The 21,595-nt window shown below is 34.7% G+C and overlaps 1 protein-coding gene and 1 long non-coding RNA gene across 2 annotated transcripts in view; both read left to right on the top strand.

Annotated features, from left to right (window-relative positions):
* The first annotated feature begins 1,449 nt into the window (after positions 1 to 1,449).
* Positions 1,450 to 13,282, top strand: LOC131804452 (uncharacterized). Its single transcript, XR_009343143.1, has 2 exons — positions 1,450 to 2,774; positions 12,525 to 13,282. It is a non-coding gene; the product is annotated as an uncharacterized LOC131804452 (long non-coding RNA).
* A 101-nt stretch (positions 13,283 to 13,383) lies between these two features.
* LOC101901791 (protein scalloped) overlaps positions 13,384 to 21,595 on the top strand; it is a 415,109-nt gene continuing 406,897 nt past the window's right edge. Inside the window, exon 1 of the mRNA XM_059127348.1 lies at positions 13,384 to 13,851. Within this exon, the coding sequence (XP_058983331.1) occupies positions 13,818 to 13,851 (34 nt within the window). The 5' untranslated portion in view covers positions 13,384 to 13,817. The remainder of the gene's footprint in view (positions 13,852 to 21,595) is intronic.

Raw genomic sequence — 21,595 nt, 5'->3', positions numbered from 1 at the left:
AACATCTACCAATAAATTGGAAATGAGCAAATTAGTTTAAGTTGCTATTATTCGAAAATTAGAGAACGAAACCTCATGGTTTTCTTTTATTATTTGTCACAATATCTTGAGGAATTCTTTCGAGTATCTCGCCTATATAAACTGTATCGTTTATTATAGTGTTGTAGGGTATTCAACCGTCGGCCCCGCTCGACTGTAGCCTTTGCTTACTTGTTTTAAATAATCCTTCTCGAAGTGATATCATGCACTCTATAAAAATGTTATTTGGTATAAAAGATATAAAAAGTCGATTCAGAATTGGATATACCTCCAATATATTAGTTCCCTCTGAACTAAATTAGAACTGCTCTAAAGCCAAATAAAAATTATTTTATTATATATAAATTATTTTCTTACGGGAGCTGTATTAAAGATACATAGTTTTGTAGGGTATGATATAGTCGGTCCCGCCCGAATTTTGACTTTTCCCTACTGGTTTAACTTTGTGGATGATATTCCTAAAGTAGACCTACATTGAGTATTTTTTCTCGAAGCTAAATACCCTACTAAGAACCCAAAATGTCAAATTGAAACTCATTTGATATTGGGTTGGGACCGAAATTATGAAAATACTGAAATTCAGGTGCTATCGCAAATATTTAAGAAGTTTTACAAAACTCTGTAAAATTTCATTCATTTGTTTTGATATGATAACTTGTATCTTTATTAAAATAGTTACATAAGCATAAGTTCTGTTTAGAGATAACAAATTAACATGAACCCGCGGATTGGCTGACACAAATAGCTAGATCGAATCAGTTCGTCAGGATATGTAAATAAAAATACTACTCCTTGGGTCTAGAACAAATATTTCGAGGCTGTTACAAATTAACTGGTTTAAATCCTATTAAAAGTTTGATTGGGGACCTAGATGTTTGTAACGGCCTAGAAATATTGGTCATAGACTCTTCTTAAGCATTTCTAATTTCATATCTCGACAAGCTGACTCAATCACATCAGCGTGTTGAAGAGTATAACAGTAGCCTTTTATATGTGAGTTCTCCCAGGCTGCATTTATTTCATTCAGCTTTACAAACGTGAGTTGTATTAATTCAAAAGAAAACTAGTTCCATACAAGTTCCCTTCCCCATTTGATGACTGCCGACACCGCATTTTGACTCCAAGAGGGTAAAACCCACACACACTCACACCTTCTCATAATACAGCCTGTGGAGCAAATAAAAGTTCTTGTTGCCACAGTTTGTTGGAATCGGCCGCGATAGCAAATACGAGTGTTGCAGCCGGTAGCCACTATCCCAGCATACCCCCTACCAAACAACCAATAACTCAAAGACACGATTTTTGTGCAAACTCAATTTAATAGTCTCTTTCTCTCCTGCATTGCTCTTCCTCTCTCAACTGTTTTAGTTAGCTGTGCGTGTTTGTGTGAGAGCGGCGCTCTATCTCAACACGGCTCCAATACGGGAGGGTTAATGTTTTGATTCTTGTCTACAATAGATGTGTGGTTGTGTTGTTCACCCTCTTCGGCCATTCGTATCCATCAAACCATTTAGTTTGATTCAAACCATGTTTGAGGTTCGTTTCAGTTTGTTTTGTGGGTTTCGTCATTTTTCCGTAGTTATACGATTTACGTTCGTTGTTGAGGGGGGAATGAGCTTCAGTCATGTTCGGTTGGTTGGCTGACAGACTGGCTAGAAAGATGAATGCATGCATATCTATGGATGGATGGATGTGTATGACGAGTGGTGTGTGGTGGAGCACATTCAGTTACACAAACTTATTGCTTTGTGTTGCTGTCTGCTTATACTGTTTTGTTGTTGCTACTGCTGCTGTTGCCTGCTTGTGTACAACAATAGCAACACATTGAAGTAGAAGACGAAAACGAAACGAAACACAAAAAATAAAACACACAGAATTCAGTTAGAAGAGATTTTCGCTTGTTGTGGCCCGCGACGATTTGAGCCAATTTAAAGTTGGCAGTTTTGTTTATGCCGTCGTCGTCCGCTAATGCTGTCGCGTTCAATTGTTTTATGAAATTTATCGCGTCGTCATAAACGTTCGTCGTCATCAAATGCAAACATACTTGTGGCGTTAAATTGTCGTGTTTTGTTTTTGTTGTGATTTTGTTTTTCTTCTTCACGTTTTTGTGTGAGCGATCATCATCTATGATTTTGACAACAATTATGACCATTCATAACAAGCCTATTTTATATGCCGATTTCTTTGCGGGATGGTGTGACAAAAAGAAATAAGAAGCCCTTCGAAAGGAAGTTGGTTGTGAAGAGAAGGAAAAAGTCGTTGTTGCGTTGTTCTTGTTGCCGTCGCTAAGGCTGTCATTACCGCCGCGTGTTAAGATACTGCAAATCAATCTTGTAAACGCGATAACGTGCTAAACGTATGCGTGCGTGACACTTTTTTGTACACACGCACCAACAACACACACACACACCGCATGTGTAAGAGTGAGTTTTGGGCGGTTTTTTGTTGTTTTGCCTAAAAAGACGCCTAGTGTGTAGTTTTAAGTGCGTGTTGCGCGTGTGTTTGTTTGACGTGCCTCCTGCATTACCGCCGCAAGAAAATTAAAACGTCGTTGTTCTTCAAAGGCCAATGAAATGTCAATGGAAATTGTAAACAAAAAAAAATATAGAAAGAAAAAATAATAAAAAAATTAAAAAAAAACAATCTTGGATTACCAAAATTAAAACCTAGCGGAGTAAACATCTTTTGGGCGCCAAAATATTTTGCCGCCGGATTTTTGCCGTTTGGAAAAAAAAGTAAAAAAAAAAAATGTAAATTAATTATAGTTTATTGATTGTGAAGTGTATTAGAATATAGTGAATTAAAATATGTAGATTTGATTTTTATATACAACATATGATATTTACGACCGAGGTGTCAAGTGACTTTCCGTTATTGTTTGGATTTTTGCAAAATTTACCGAAATCTTCAAAATACTGAAAATTTGCGTCAAATACCACCTTTGAAATAATTCAACAACAATGAAACAATTTGGCCAAAATAATGCTACTACTGTATATATGGCGGAATCGTTATGGGGGCTATACGAAGACGTGGGCCTGTAAAAGTAATTTTCTGACATTGAAGGTGAAATCCTTTAAGAACTCAAAATACCAATTTTGCAACAATGTCGATGAAAATACTGAAAATCAGAAGGTACAGATATATGGAAACTATGCCTAAACTTGGATCCAAATATAGACAGTTCTTTGTAATGATGCCAATCAACAGCGAGTAAACCTTGTATGTTGCGGTAACCCTTATACGAGAGATTTATTAAAACGACGATCTATCAGTTCTTTTCAATGATGCCAATCAACAGCGAGTAAACCTTGTATGTTGCGGTAACCCTTATACGAGAGATTTATTAAAACGACGATCTATATGACCCATTATCAATACATAAAATTATACAGATTTAAGATACATCTGAGCAAAATTTTATTAACCAACTTCACTTGGTTCGGAAACTAGAGTGATTTCATGATCACATATGTACAGACAAGGCTAAATCATAGATAGTCTAAAATGCTCAATTCGAAGAGCTACAAACGGAATTACAAACTTAATATACTCATCGTACTATAGTGGATATTTAATGATACTTAAGATAGAATAAGGGGCAATTTCACCTTTAATATTCACCAAGAACTTTTTGTTTTTAAAAATCCGAACAATAACAAAAGGTGTCTTTAGATGAAATCTGTTTCAGAACTTGGAATATATCTAGCGACGTCCGTCCTTAGTTCTGTCCATACGCACGATATCCGATTTCACCCAAACTTGGTACAACGAATCAGGTGTGAAGATTGAAAAAATCGAAAAAAAAATATTAAAATTTGTATTAACAAGTAAGCAAGGCCACAGTCGAGCGGGGCCGACCGTTGAATACCCTACAACACTATAATAAACGATACAGTTTATATAGGCGAGATACTCGAAAGAATTCCACAAGATATTGTGACAAATAATAAAAGAAAACCATCAGGTTCCGTTCTCTAATTTTCGAATAATAGCAACTTAAACTAATTTGCTCATTTCCAATTTATTGGTAGATCTTGCACGTAAATGGTCTTTTAGATCTGGAACCAATATTTCCCAAAGACCTATAATCTCTCAGAAGTGGCAAAAGATTAACATTTATTAGTGGTTTTTGACTGAAACGCATCTATATGACATACAGACATTTGACTATATTCTTCAACGAAATCACCGGTAACGAAATAGTCAGAAGTGCGTCTTTCCTGTATTTGTGAATTCTCCAAAAAGTCACTGGAATGGACATTTTCGTATTTTGTCTACAAAAGTTGGCAAACTATTTCACACATTGAATATTTTTGGATGGCCATCCAAAACTTCTTGGCTTTTGTAATGCCCGGTAACCCCCATTCAAATGTGCGTGAGGATCGGGAGCGATAATTACGACCTGCAGACAATTTTACAGTTTTTGGTCCATTTCAACCCTTAAATATAAGGCGATCATCTCCAAAAAAGTAGGCTTCTATTCTGACCCTCATCTTATCTCCATGCAAAATTTCGTAAGGATCGGGCCATAAATGCGATCTGTGTATGATATCCTGATATCCTAACTACTTAGTTTTGTTAGCTGTAGAAATATTACCAAATGTTTAATTCAAAATTAAAATATGCCAAAAATATGACAAAATTGAAAAAATATGAGAACATTTTACAAAATCAATATTTTCATCTTTAGAGAGATATTTTCATGCGATTTTTAGACGTTTTTTCTTTCCTGCCACGAGGCCATTCTGAATTAATGAGAACTGTCGAAATCAGTTCAGCCGTGCTCGACATATAAGAGATCTTTCAAGCATATCTTCTTTGATAGACATATATAACGCACATATTTTGCTATATATCCATTTTGTTGGATGTTAACATCAATGTAAAGATCAGAAGTAACCTTGTCATGGCTTTATGATTTCGCCGGGACTTAAAATATTCGCGGTTTAATGAAAAATTTTGAATTTTTTCAACACAAAAGATATGGTATATTTTAGCCGCTAAATATTATCCGATGATCCCAAATTGGTTGGCTTCTTCCCCGCCCTAAACTCTAGCTACATGCGAAGTTCCGCGTCGATTGGTCTATAATTGCGACCTGTAAAGCTACTGCAAAATCCGATATTTTTTCAGTTTTTGGTCCATTTCGACCCCTAAATATTATGCGATCATCTCCAAAAGGAATAGGGTTCTATTCTGACCCTAGCCTCCATCCTGAATTTCGTGAAGATCGGGCCATAATTGCGACCTGTAGAGTGATTACAAATTAACATGGACAGACGGACAGACGGACATACATAGCTAGATCGACTCAACTCGGCGAGATAGGAAGATCCATATATACTTTCCTATGTGGGAAATCAATATTTCGAGGTGTTACATAATTTTTGGCCCAATCAAACTTATAATACCCCCAACACATAGTGTTGTAGGGTATAAATAGACTAGCATCCAGTATCTCGCCAACTTAAGGCAAAAATTATTAATGATAACTCCTTTAAAATAATTTTTACCATGCTATGGAGCTAGTGTAAAAAAGAATACTCGTATATCGCACACCACAAATATTCGAAAAAACAATAAATAAATAAATTAATTAAAAATCTTAAATAAACAATAAGCAAAGGCTACAGTCGTGCGGTACCGACCTTGTCCTTTAGGTCCAAATCCATTTTGAAAGATTTCGGTTTTGAAACAATTCCATACAGCAAAACGCAAATGCTTCGTTTTGTTTTTGACCCCATATTTACGCTCTCTGTCATGCTGATTGGCATTGAAAACAATTTCACACGAAAGTTGTGGTCTATTTTACCCGCTAAATATTATCCAATGATCATCCAAAATGCTAGACTTCTACCCTGTCCTTAAATCTCTCCTCATGCAAAATTCCGTATCGACAAAATAAATATACATCTTCCAAAACAATAGACTTTAATTCTGACCCTAATCCTACCCCCATGGAACATTTCGTAAGGATCGGAAATAATTGGTACCCTCATAGTACCCTCAACACATAGTGTAGTAGGGTGTAAAAACTTTACAAAATCTCCAATTCCGAATTGTTGTCAAATTGAAAATAGTCGCATGCGATTAAAAATCTGATAAAAAATAAAAAATGTATCAAAAACTCTTAACTTTTTTAATATCATATTTTTACTGCTAAGAGTCCATTCCATTGGTTTCTAAGCGGATAAACTAATATCAATTTCTTTTACATATATAATGTGCCTATTTTGCTAAATATCCGATACATCCGATGTCACTACAGCATCACTGTAATGGTCAGGAGTGGCCTTTTAATGTTTTTGTGATTTCTATAATATATATATTATATATATATTTCTATATTCGCGGTTTAGTGGAAATTTTCGTATTTTTGTACATATTTTTACTACTAAGAGAACATTCTAAATTGGTGAGACTTGTCAAAATCCGTCCGTCGGTTCTCGATTTATAATCGGATTTACTAATATCAATTTCTTTTACATATATAATGAACCTATTTTGCTATATATCCGATACATCCGTGCCTATTTTGTTATATATCCGATATTCGCAGTTTAGTGGAAATTTTCGTATTTTTGTACAAAAAAGTGCAGACTTCTGCCTAGCACTAAACTATAACTCTATGCAAAATTTCGCCTAATTGTGGTCTGTAGAGCAGTTGCAAAATCAGGATTTTGTTTATTTTTAGTCCATTTCAAATATATACAGAGTGAGATGAAAAACTGCACCCAACTTCAGACTGCTGTCATTTCTAAGCCACTCGTCCGACAGCTGTTAAAATTATTCTAGTGACAGCTCATTATATTATTTACAAGCGAACAAAAGCATTTTGGTGAGAATTTTCCAGAAAAATAGTTCTTCGTGATGGCATTCAAGCGCGATAGTGTGATTTCTTTATATTTGGCTGGAAAACCACAAGTGGCTATCGTTAGAGCACTCCAGCATTAAAATGTGAATATTGAAAAAATAGCTCGGGGTAAAGCTATTGAAACTCCAAAGAGTGCAAGAACTTACACCGCAGCAGAAAGAAAATAGACTTCACAGAGCTAAAGAGTTGCTTCGTTTGGCCCAAAGTGGTGAACTGCCGAAGTTGGTTTTCTCCGATGAGAAAACATTTGTTGTCCAGCAGTTTGTAAACAAACAAAATGATCGTTTTTTCATTCCAAAGAGGTTAGCTAAAAATGTGCACCTTCGGTTGGCCACCAGAACTCAAGCGCCTGCCATGGTTGTGGGGGCAGCCATAACAGCAGACGGTCGCTCTCCGCACGTATTAATTGACCAAAAAAAAAATCAAAATTAATGCAGAATATTATGGCGAAAATATTCTGGAGGGTGTATTAAAGCCTTGGGCACGTAAACATTTTGGCCGCAGACCTTGGGCATGCCAGTAGGACTCAGCTCCATCGCACTCAGCACGCGCCACCCCACAAGAATGGTTACAAAATGAGGTTTTTCGCTTCATTTTCATCGCATAATGGCCACCAAAATCTCCAGATGTCAATCCTTTGGACTATTGTGTCTGGAGTATTTTGGAAAACAAGGTTGGCACTAAAAAATACCAAAGTGTCTATCACCTCAAGCAAGCGCTTCGCCGGGAATGCTGCTCCACAGGCCACAATTATCTTGGATCATCTCCAAAAACAATACTAACTCTCACCCCACCTCCATGCTAAATTTCGTGAGGATCGGGTCATAAATTGACCTGTAGCGTGATTACAAATTATTACATAAAAAACGGATGGACGGACATACATTGCTGGATCGTTACAGCCCGGCGAAATAGGAAGGTCCATATACGTATATGTATACAATATTTCGAGGTGTTATATAATTGTTCGCCCAATCAAAATTATAATACCCCAACACTTAGTGTTGTACAGGGTTGTCCATTTTCGACGGACCCATCTGGCAACGCCATAACTTTTGACAGAGATGTCACATCGCTTAATGACATACCGCGTTTGAAGCGTCAGTCCAAGCAGATTTTTACCATGAACCAATACACGCCACGCGAGCCCTCTAAAATAGTTGAAATTTACATTCAACAGAAGAAGTCAATTGTGAAAACTCAACAAAACATTAAAAAATGTGAGAAGTGCGCCGAAAAATTTTCGAGTGGTAAGGCTCTTTCTAATCCAAAGAGGCCATATAAAACTCGACCAAGGCGATCGGCCGATAATATCGCTGCCGTACGAGCCAGTGTTGAGAGGTCCCTAAGAACTTCCCAAAAACGCCGTTCTCAGCAGTTGGGCATGGCACGGTTCATTTTACAACGGATTATTCGCATTGATTTACATTTGTTCCCGTACAAAATTCAATTGACGCAAAGAATGTTGCCTGCGGATAAGCCTCGTCGATTGAAATGGGCCCAAAAATCATGGGCCCGTCGAATGTAGGCAACCATGTAGTGTATAAAATTCATTAGTTTTATTTTAAGAATACTCTTTTCTAATTTTTGTTTTGTCCACTTCTGGTATTGAACCACACCAACCACACACCGTGTTACTGTGGACACATAGTCGTAGGGTTTTTAAAAATCTTACATCTGCATCAACAACATATTATATATTAGAAGTTTTTTCTTCATTTGCCGACGGCTAGTCTCGAACTTACAATCTAATTAAGAACTTGGAACTTGAGATATTTAGTTGTTTTGTTTTACAATTTCTTATTTTTGCTCGATAGTGAAGAACAATTACAGGGATATAGTATGCATGATTATGGTTTCGCAAGGAGCCACCAGTAGTAGTTCCCTCGGTTAGTTAGTCATGGAGTATTTTCTCATGGATTTACCTAAAAACATTACTTTGACAAAATTGCTTCTTACCCAAGCTCAGAATTAGAAGAATGAACCATAAAAGAGTTTTGAGTGTTGAATCTTTCCGAAACCATGGTCTCATCGAAATTTTTCTCCCATAACAATTTTACGTTCGGATTTTAAAATATCAAATTAACTACAGTCTCGCGTAAACGCCGATTCGGTCCGGCCGAAGCATTAAAGTCCCATAAAATTGGTGATAATATTTCATATATCCAAATGTATAATATCAGTCCAATTTGGATGGATGGATATCAGTCCCACTTGACAGAATGAAGCTTCTAGGCTTCATGTCTGTCAAATTTGGCAACTCTTGTTGAGATCGATTTAGATAAATTTAGAACTCTATTTTTTCCGCACTAATTTTATGTAAAAAATTGACTAACGTTTTTCAATTAAGTTGAATTTTGGATCGAACAATCAAGTTATTTAAAGCAAATTTCCAATATTGACAATAGTTTTATCATGTAGCCCTGCTAAATATGCATGGTGAGGTAGGGTATCATATAGCCGGTACCGCTACGTAATTGGATATGGAATTCGCAATGGGCATCACCTTCAAAAATCGATAATTGTCTATAGAGGTCAGTGTTTCTGTAATTTTTAAAATTATAGCAGCATTTTTCAGTTGAGTTTTTTTTTCCATTTTGCAAGTTTGTTCTTTGCATATGGTAGAGGATATTGAAAATTTGGTCCGCCAGGACTTCTGCTTCTTTTTTACTTGTTATATATTCTGTTGTTTTTTTTTTCTTTAAAATCGTACTGATCAAGCTGGGTTGCTGAAATAATTATCCGCTTGGCTATTATCCATAGATGGCGCTAGTTCACAACCCGGCTTTTTATGTAAAGAGTGGAGACCGTATACTAATCAATTAAACTAATTAATTGCATTAGTTTTGAATAAATGTTAAAATAATAATCCAGAATAAGTGTATAATGTTTGGAAGGAATTAAAAAAATCACCTTATATGGATAATATATCATAACTGAGCTTCTTCTGGTGGAAAATATCTAAGAGAAATTTGACGATGGATTAGTTAAGTTCTTTATATTTTCAACCGATTACACAAATTTAATGGGGACTCTCAATATTCAGTATATTTATGATTTCCGAATTTCGTATTCGAAATTCGCAATAGATACTTCAAACTACGACAAAAAAATTGCATAGGCAGGTCCCCATCTTCTTTTCGGCATTTTGATGATATTAGCGACATTATTCAACGGAATTGTATTTATTTTCATATTTTAAGGTCCTTATGGGTACTACAACCTATGACAAAAAATTACTTACACAGGTCCACGTCTTCGTATAGTACCTATATAATGGTTTCGCCCAATATACGGCATTTTTATGGTATTCTTTCTATTCTTTCAAATTTCGTATTTAAATCTTGATATGGGTACTAAAGCCTATGCCAAAAATGGCGTATGCAGGTTCACGTCTCCATATACCCCCGGTACCTAGAACGGTACCTCTCTTTATTCGGTATTTTAGATTATATTTATTCGGTATTTTAGATTTAAGGTCCTTATGGGTACTACAACCTATGACAAAACAAGTAAGCAAAGGCTACAGTCGAGCGGGGTCGACCGTCGAATACCCTACAACACTATAATAAACGATACAGTTTATATAGGCGAGATACTCGAAAGAATTCCACAAGATATTGTGACAAATAATAAAAGAAAACCATCAGGTTTCGTTCTCTAATTTTCGAATAATAGCAACTTAAACTAATTTGCTCATTTCCAATTTATTCTGGAACCAATATTTCCCAAAGACCCATAATCTCTCAGAAGTGGCAAAAGATTAACATTTATTATTGGTTTTTGACTGAAACGCATCTTTATGAGATACAGCCATTTGACTATATTCTTCAACTAAATCAGCGTTAACGAAATAGTCAGAAGTGCGTCTTTCCTGTATTTGTAAATTCTCCAAGAAGTCACTGTAATGGACATTTTCGTATTTTGTCTACAAAAGTTGGCAAACTATTGCACACATTGAATATTTTTGGATGGCCATCCAAAACTGCTTGGCTTTTGCAATGTCCGGTAACCGTCATTCAAATGTGCCTGAGGATCGGGCGATAATTACGACCTGCTGACAATTTTGCAGTTTTTTGGTCCATTTCAACACCTAAATATAAGGCGATCATCTCCAAAAAAGTAGGCTTCTATTCTGACCCTCATCTTATCCCCATGCAAAATTTCGTAAGGATCGGGCCATAAATGCGATCTGTATATGATATCCTGATATCCTAACTACTTAGTTTTGTTAGCTGTAGAAATATTACCAAATGTTTAATTCAAAATGAAAATATGCCAAAAAAATGACAAAATTGAAAAAATATGAGAAAATTTACAAAATCAATATTTTCATCTTTAGAGAGATATTTGTATGCGATTTTTAGACGTTTTTTCTTTTCTGTCAAGAGGTCATTCTGAATTAATGAGAACTGTCGAAATCAGTTCAGCCGTTCTCGACATAAAAGATATCTTTCAAGCATATCTTCTTTGATAGATATATATGTCGCACATATTTTGCTATATATTCGATTTGTTGGATGTTAACATCAATGTAAAGATCAGAAGTAACCCTGTCATGGCTTTGTGATTTCGCCGGGATTTAAAATATTCGCGGTTTAATGAAAAAATTCGATTTTTTTTTTTTAATACAAAAGATATAGTCTATTTCACCCGCTAAATATAATCCGATGACCACCCAAATTGGTAGGCTTCTTCCCCGCCCTAAGCTCTAGCTACATGCGAAATTCCGCGTCGACTGATCTATAATTGCGACCTGTATAGCAACTGCAAAATCCGACATTTTTTCAGTATTTGGTCCATTTCAACCCCTAAACATTTGGCGATCATCTCCGAAAGAAATAGGGTTCTATTCTGACATTAACCCCACCTACATTTTAAATTTCGTGAAGATCGGGTCATAATTGCGACCTGTAGAGTGATTACAAATTAACATGGACAGACGGACAGACGGACAGACGGACGGACAGACATACATAGCTAGATCGACTCAGCTCGGCGAGCTAGGAAGATCCATATATACCTTCCTATATGGGAAACCAATATTTCGAGGTGTTACATAAATTCTGGCCCAATCAAACTTATAATACCCCCAACACATAGTGTTGTAGGGTATAAAAATGCTTATGCACGTCCACATCTTTATATAGCCCACATATAACGGTTTTCATTTAAAAAGTATTTTTTGATGAAGTTGTTTTTAAGATTTTAAAGTTCCCTCCAAATCGTGGAGGGCATTAAGAGTTCGGCCTTTGCTGAATTTTTACTTCTTTATTATGAATATTCTATAAAAGTAAAGTATGCTAAACATCGTAAAGGTATGCTAATTAATAATACGTTTAATAATACGTTTTAAATAAATATAAGTTTTCCAAATATTAATAGATGGCGCTCATTGAATGGAAAACCTTTGTAGTTCGCGCCTTTGCCCTTGTAGCTTTCAAATTACAGTCTCTCTCATTCTCTCTTTGAATATTAATAGCCTAGGGTATCTATTGATAATATTTGACGAATATTCTTCTACGACTGACAAACAGGTAGCGCCACCTAACAAACATTTATAAAAGTTGTTACAAAAAATAATTTATATATATATTTTTATTTTCAGAAAAGCAGAAAACAATAAATTCAAATTCAATGACAAACAATTTCTTTTCCAAAACAAAATAACAACAAAATCACCAGAAAAAAAGAGTGCAACAAATAATGTGTGAAAAATATTTCTGAAACAAAAAAATTTTGTTTCGTGACATTGAATTAATTTGGTGACAAATATATAAAACAATTTGGAAAATTACAAAACAAATAAATAAAAATAAACAAACAAACAAATAAAGAAGCAGCTGTGCCGGTTTTCTAGTTCTCGTTCTAATGAATGGCAGGTTGGTCATTTCGGATTTATCTTATCTGCCAAGTGATTGTGCTCTTTGGAACACACGATACGATATGTCGACCTCGTAAAAAAAGAGTTGAATTGAATCGAATCATCAGCAAGAACACTTAGCTGCAGAAGAAAGCCACAGCGAGCGCCGGTAAAGTGATTGTGAGGAAACGTGTGCGTGAGTGAGTAGCGAGCGTGTGTGTGCGTAAGACAAGTGTTTGGCAACAAATTTGCCATTAATTTTGTGATTAAACAATTCCGCCTTCACACATAGACACACACACACCTAAAAGAAATCAAAAAGAAATACAAAATCCGAAGATATAAACCTAAAGCAACAATTCCCCCAAAAACGAAATCCCACCTTACCGTCGGTACGGGAGAAAGGTGTTCGGAAATCATCAATTGATAATAAAATGAAACACACCAACAAAAGCAACACATAAAAATAGAACAATCAAAAAAAAAAAAAAAAAAACACAAAATTAATGATAGCTAATTGAGTAGCATGTTGAGGGTGGTGATAAAAAGCAAAAGTGGTTAAGTAATAGAAAAACAATTTTTTTTTTTATCGAAATTGCAAAAAAAAAAAAAAAAATTTTGCAAAATGCCGTCATTTCCAATAAAGGTTAAACTAAAATCTTCAAAATCTTCATGATGTTTTGTGCATTTTTAAGAATATTGAGAAATTAAAAAAATAAGATATTCAAACAAACAAGTGCAAGTGTTTTGAATTTTTTTCTTTCTACACATCTAAGTGTTCTGGTTTCTATTTGAAAACCAAACAAAAAATTATTTTGTTTTATCAATCAAAAACTGAAAGAAGAAAATATTCTATAAGAATTATCTTTTAAAAATTGTCGTTTAAAGAAAAAGTGTGCTAAATAAGTTAAAAATTATATATTTAAATAATAACGTGGAAACTCCCTCATCCGACATTGCCGTCGGCTAAGCTAAAGTCTTTGGAATTTTGATTATTTCTTTGCCGAACCCGGATCTACTGCAGCAGCAACCAGCAACATGGATTGTGACTATTCTAAATTTCTATATAAACGTAAGTTGCCTTATCCACACACACACACATATCCAAAGATAAGTCGACAATAAGTCCATTATGAACAATCAATATTTTTTTTTCAAATAAATCTATCTATCTTCTATCTATCTATATATATAAATGTAAGTTGTGTTAGTTACTACGCTTATAACTCAAGATCCGCTGATCCGATTTTAACGATTCATACAAATTCGGAATTGTCTCTTTTCCGAAAAGGATAATATTCAAAAAAATCGCGTAAAAATGTGATATATTAACATTTTCATTTTGACTTTTGAAATGTACAATAGTAATGTTTTATTTTGCATGATTTTTTTTTTTCCATTTTGACTTACTTTTTTCTAATGTACATTTGTAGTGTTTTTTTTATATTTTTTTTTTTAATTCGAATATTAATACCAATTTATTTAATTGACTTGATTTCTTGAGAACTGAAATTGATGGCGGGTTGCATGGAAGTCAGTCAAATGATATCGAAATAACTTAACGCGGTTAGACCAATGTTAAAAGATAATTACTTTTTCAAAATCGCTAAAAAACACGATAAAAGAGATCTCATGGCAAAAATTCTCAAATCGGGAAAAATCGAAAAAAAAAATTCAATGGAAATTGACTAGATATGGAAATAATCCATCCAATGAGAACTTAAAATGCAAAATTCATTGGGACTGCAACCAGTGAAATACCGAATATGAAGAGCACTGTTATATACGACCTATATAAAATAGTGGAGCAAATTGAAAATTTGGAAAGAAAAGGATACATTTCCTCGGAAAATTCTTCCGAAACCTTAAAAGTAACCTTAACTCCCATGAAACGTTATACGGTGACTATGCGCTATCATCAGTAGTCAGTTTGGTTGGTACATAACAATCCCAAAAAGGGGGGATCAAACGTTTTTAGGGTCCATTTTATATAGTTTAACCAAACACAAAGGGCCTCAAATATTTTGCTCTATACTTCGCAAAAGTTACCATAGAGTTTTAAATTTTTCCTAGGGGTTTCATGAATAATCAGTTGTTCAAAATATATATCAGATGTATATCAAATGTTGGTAATTTGAGATTTTAAGAAGAACAACACATTTTTTCAAATAATTATAAGAATAGGACCATGCTTTGGTATAACCCTTATATGTGGACCTATTTCTTTCATATTACAATAATCCGCCCAATGAGAACTCAAAATGCAATTCATTGGAATTGCAATCAGTGAAATACTGAATATAAAGGGTGCAACATGGTAGAGCGAATTGGACATTTAGGAAAAAAAAAAAAACTTTCAAGATATCTTAAATCGCTTTTGCAGGTCACGATATATGACCCCCGGATAAGGGTACACTCCTTTTTCAAGTATAGTTTACATTTTAACCATATTTTACTCATACGCATTTTAGCAAAAGTTGGTAATTTGAGAAGAAACCATCCTCGCAAAAAATGATCACGTTTTGGTATAACCATTATATAATTTAAGCTATATTCGGGGTTTTCGACATTTTTCTTTCATTTTTCAGGCCTTTATTTGGCATCTTTGTTTCTACGGGTGTAAAAAACCTCTTCTCATAATATTTTGATTTTTGGAGTAGAGTCCATCTTGGTCTTGATCACATTCATCAATTGATTTGGCTAAAAAATTGTATTTAGGCTACTCTGGGATAGAGAATCGTCTTACAGATAATAATCCACATAGGCATTTATTTGAGTATAGTTCCCACATTAGTGTACCCGCAAATTCACCTTCCTAACCAATGTTTGGTCAGAAAAAAAAAAATTGGTATACTATTGAATTTTTAACTCTCAAGAGAATATTGGCTGGGAACGTAGATGTGGGATGTACGTCTACATGCTTTGATCTCCGAAATATCAAATTGTGGCAGAAACATGAAAAAATCACGAATATTATTTTTTGGATCGTTATTGAATTATACTATGAAGAAAAATATGGACTTTATGGGTTTTCCAACACACAATTTAAATGACAAAAATAAATAAATTCCTATCTTAAGGTAATGGGTGTAAAAGACCAATTATCTTTAACTATTTTGAAATCATTCAGATCAGTGTTCTATAATGCCTTAAAAAATATGCATTAAAAACTAAAAGTAGGGGCCGGCAACGCGGACCGGGCCAGCAAGTAATTTTTATAAATAAATCATTTTTCTAGGGAAGAAGACTTTCATCTCCTTTACACAGAAAATCTGCTTGCTATAGAAAACATATAAATTATGTTCTGCCTATAGAAGTAAAATTTATAATATTGAAAATATGGCAGCAAAATATTGTCTCTCAATAGAAGACTTGGCCTTTTATCTATTGATGTACATCTATGTTTCCTATGGAATACATGGAAAAAGTTTTTGAAAAAACTTTCAAAAATTTTCACTCTTAAGAAGGTCATCTCTCTAGAAAAGACTACAATTTTTCGATTTTGAAAAAATCGTAACGACTTTTGGTAACTGATTTTCGTTTATAAGATCATAGAGCTTTGGTTGGCTTGTAATTTCCATACGAGACAAATAAACTCATCGAAATAACGGGTTTACACCCTAGGTCGCATTGTTTGTCTTTGCGTATGAAAGCTCACGAAGGGAATATCCTATTTTGTCCAATAGCTTTATCAAACTCAGATCGAGTTTGGAGATGGGTAAAATCGGACCACTTCTTCTGGTACCTAAACAAAAAATTTATCATTTTCAAAGAAAAACATTTTTGAATTAACCTCAGGGGGGATGCGATTTTTTTACCAACTAACTCGAATTCGCAATCCCATTTCTCACTTTCGGATTGCCATATCCGAGTATAGGATAATCATACTCTACTTTCGGATTTGAATAACTATATACTTCGAATTAAGAAGTCAAAGTCGATCGAAAGTTGAAAGTTCTATTCGTTTGATAGTTAGCTAACGAATACGAATAAAAACGGGGAAAAATTATTGAAATTCAAACAACTGCATAAAACACTGACAATTGAATGAAAAACTTTCGAGGATATTGAACCATTAGCTAAAGCGTATTATATAATAATAAAGTGAGTTGAACCGTTATATGGGGGCAATACCAAAACGAAAAATCCATATAGGCTTGTTATGTTTTGTGAGTTTTAAATACCACGTATGTAACAATTATGTGGAAAATGTGGCTTATATAATCGAAATGCCGAATATCGGTGGGTATCGTTATATAGAAACCGTGGACCAATATGGACAATGTTCTAATAACGAACATTCAAATACCGAATTTTAAATAAATCCGACGAAAAATGTGGCCTAAATCGTAAAAATGAGAAATATCTGAAGGTACCGTTATAAGGGCGCTATATATAAACGTGGACCTATACAGACATTGTTCAGCTACTGCCTATTGTAGCTGAACAATGTCTGTACAGGTAGAAACCCTTGCAAACTCTTAATACCATATTTGGAAAAATTTCGTTGAAAAGTACCATATATAGGGAGCTATCGTTATATGAGGGTTATACGAAAACGCGGACCGATACCTACACAATACAATTTATTGTGCCAAATTTCTGTACGTCAATGTGGTCTGTATCATGATACCACCAAACAGGCAGATATATTTGAATCGACTTACTATTTAATGGGTTCTACGACAAATGCTGAGAGGTTTTACAAACGGAATGAATAATTGAATATACCCTGATTTCCATGATGGAGGATCAAAGCAAAGCCACTTTCAGACAATAATCAATTCTATGGGGGAACATCCACAGTTGCCTAAAGGCAGCAAATGAATCCATTTTGTTAGGCACGTGAAACGTAATTATTTCTAATTTTTGAGTTCTGCCTTGTTTTTTATACCCTACAACACTATGTGTTGGGGGTATTATAAGTTTGATTGGGCCAAAAATTATGTAACACCTCGAAATATTGGTTTCCCACATAGGAAAGTATATATGGATATTCCTAGCTCGCCGAGCTGAGTCGATCTAGCTATGTATGTCCGTCCGTCCGTCCGTCTGTCCGTCTGTCCATGTTAATTTGTAATCACTCTACAGGTCGCAATTATGGCCCGATATTCACGAAATTAAGAATAGAGGTGGGGATAGTGACAGAATAGAACCCTATTTCTTTTGGAGATGATCGCATAATATCTAGGGGTTGAAATGAACCAAAAACTGAAAAATTTCCTGATTTTGCAGCTGCTCTACAGGTCGCAGTTATGGACCAATCGAAGCGGAAGTTGGTATGGTTCTAGAGCTTAGGGCTGGGCAGAAGCCTTCCAATTTTGGTGGTCATCGGATAATATTTAGTGGGTGAAATAGGCCATAACATTTATGTTAAATAAAAGTCGAATTTCCATTAAACCGCGAATATTTTTAATCCCGGCAAAATCATAAAAAGATGAACAGGTCAATTCTGACCGTTACGTAGATACCGATAGTAAATATATCAAATATATTTAGCGGAATACATACATATATATAAAGGAAGGGGATGTTAGCTAAAATGCTTATACCTCAAGAATGGCTGGACCGATTTTGACAAATTTAGTCAATTCAGAATGCCCTCTTGGCGTAAAAGAATAAAATCTAAAAACATCGCATAAAAAGATGTCAATAATGAAGTTAATATGGATTTTGTAGTATTTTGTGACATTTTTTTTATTTTTTCATATTTTTTATCGCATGCGATTTTTTCATTTTGACTTATAATATTGAAGAATACATTTTATAATATTTTTTCATTTTACAACACAAGTTGGGGTTGTTATATATAGATTGCAATTATCCTCACGAAAAAGGGTAGGGTTAGGCTCAGAAGGGTTAGGCCTATTGTTTTCAAAGATGTCCGCAATGTATTTAGGGGTTGAAATGGACCAACAACTAAAAATGTTCCTGATTTTGTTGCCGTTATAAAAGTCACAAATTGAATCCAAAGGACACGAAATCTCGCATGAAGTTAGAGTTTAGAACAGCGGGTAGAATGGACCACTACTTTTGTGTGAAATAATACCATACAAATATCGTAGACAAGTCTAAATTTGGAGATACAGAGGGGCCTCTTGCTTTTGGAGATGATCGCAAAATATTTAGGGGTTCAAATGAACCAAAAACAGAAAAAAATTCCTGATTACACAATTGAAGCCAATCGACATGCCTGAGAAAAATGTTAAGGACATCGAAGAAGGTCCAGGTCAGGTACGAATTCGATTCATCTCCCTCTACCCCAGTCTGATAATATGCGTAATAAAAATAATATAAGATTTATACCCTACACCACAAGGTGGTCAGGGTATTATGTCTTTGTGCATTTGTTTGTAACAGGCAAAAGGAAACGAGATAGACCCATAGTTCCTTTTGATGATCTGCATAGAATCACATTCTGAGTCGATTTATGCATGTCCGTCTGTTCGTCCGTCTGTCCGTCTTTCCATGTATTTTTGTAAACAAAGTACAGTTCGCATTTATTGCCCTATCCAGATGAAATTTTGCACAAATCATTTGTTTGGGCCAAACACGACGAACCCTATTGAAATTGGAGATAATCGGTCAAAATTTAGATATAGCTTCCATATATATCTTCGTCCGATTTGCTTTTTATTGTGCACCAAACGTGTAATATTAGCCCGAATAGTATGAAATTTTGCACATACAACCAAATTAGGCCTGAAAATAAGTACGCCAAATTTGATCGAAATCGGTTAGAATATAGCTATAGCTCCCACATATATTGTTCATCCGATTTTTGTCCTTCGCTGCCGTAATATGCACTCTGTTACAACAATATTTGAGGAAATATAGCAAATACAGCCCAGAAATACATGTGCCAAATTTTATCGAGATATATAACTTCGTCCGATTTACTTTATATTGTGCACCAAACGTCTAATAATTGTCCAAATAGGATGGAATTTGGCACCTAGAACCGAATTGAGTCTAGAAGCTAGTATGCCAAATTTGGTGAAGATCGGTTCAGATATAGCTATAGCTCCCATATATACTGTTCATCCGGTAACAAATACACCCACAGCCGTAATATGCCCTCCGTAACAACAATATTTGGGGAAATATATCAAAAACAGCTCAGAAATACCTTTGCCAAATTTTATCGAGATTGGTTCAGATTTGGATATAGCTTCCATATATATCTTTATCGGATTTCAAATTAATTTTGCACCAAATGGGCAATACAAGTCCGAATTTAAAAGATATTTAGTCCTTTCAACTTTAAATTATAATTACAATCAAAGTGTGTATGATTGAATTCCCCCATAAAAGCTTTTAATTTTTATGCGGAGCTCTACTAAATTAGCAAAGTGGTATAGGGTATCATAAAGTCGGCCCCGCCCGTCTTTAAGACTTTCTTTACTGGTGTTTTTCATATATTTTTTCCTATTTAGCCGTCACATATAGCTCATAAATTACCCATTACGAGTCCAAGAAAACCCTCAACTATTTGAAGTAAAAATCATACCATTATGTAAAAATTCAGCTACGGTTTTCATAGTTCGTCTCCTGGTTACAAGAATCGACTTCGTTCGTTTCGCCTCTACGAATTGAGTAGTTAATTCTCCATGTTTTTATTTGTCCAATGGCTAAAATTAATTTTTTAAAAATTAGTATCTTTTGAAAAGTTTATGTTTTTGTGAAAAAAAAAAAAATGATTTATGTCGTGCACTTTGGCCTTTCAACATTCGGTGCGTGAGTGCGTGCGTTTGATATAATTGTTAATTATTCTTAAAATTTATGGGCCAAGAAAGTGGCGAGGCGTTTTATGTTATTTTTATACTTTATGAAATATTTAAATATATATAGTCTACTTTGTTTGTTTGTTTGCTCTTATCCAGATGAAATTGTGGGAGACATAATTTTATGTGCTCCGTTAAAAGTGATTTATTTTTAATACAAATTAGCGAAAATTTATTGTGTTTTAAGTGAGGTACTTGTAAGAGAAGCGGAATATTTTTGTAGAAAAATAACTTGATGGATAAGTTCTTGTGGGAAAAAAGAAAAAGAGTGAAATACTCAGGGTCTGGTGGGCTCTAAAAGATAATGGTAATATAGATTTACTCCACGGTTGAAATATTGTTTAGTGTTTACTATTGAATCAAAATTATATGGAAAACATGTGCCACTTTTTTCAATTTTTGTATCCTCATCTCTATGGGTACAGAGGAAACATGTTATTTGATACGGTAAAAATTACTGTTGGTCCGTGCGCACAATAACTCTCCAGCGGTTATTCCATTAAGTCTTAACGTAGTGCATCGTAAAATAATAAGCGAAGAGAGTCCCGATGTAATTCAAACATGGTATATAGTAGTATTAAGATAGGACTGGGTTTATAAAAATATTTTGATCTGCGAAATTTGGTGACAATCCGAATCTTGCGTCACATTTTATAAGTGTTATAATTATTGAAAATATTCACCCTTTGTGGGGGAGTTATTGTCCATTTGCGCTCCTGACGTAGCATTGATGCTTATATTTGGATTTGCAAACTTGGAGCAAAATCTGATAATCTTTTATCTTTATGTTCTGTATTATTGTTATTGTTATTTATTTTTTTATTTTTTTTGAAAGGGTACGATATTGCCAAACTTCGAGGTTTCATACCAATATTACAATGTACCAAGTTTGGATCAAATCGGATACTCCCTTCGAGAGTTATCGTGTACACCAGCCAAACAGACGGACGGACGGACATCGCTAGATCGACTCTAAATGTTTTGAAACGGATTTGGTCCAAAGAGACCTACGCACAGTGGTCCAAGATGCCA

The sequence above is a fragment of the Musca domestica genome, unplaced genomic scaffold, assembly GCF_030504385.1.
Source record: "Musca domestica strain aabys unplaced genomic scaffold, Musca_domestica.polishedcontigs.V.1.1 44, whole genome shotgun sequence".
Taxonomy (NCBI): domain Eukaryota; kingdom Metazoa; phylum Arthropoda; class Insecta; order Diptera; family Muscidae; genus Musca; species Musca domestica.
This window is presented reverse-complemented; position numbering and strand designations above follow the sequence as displayed.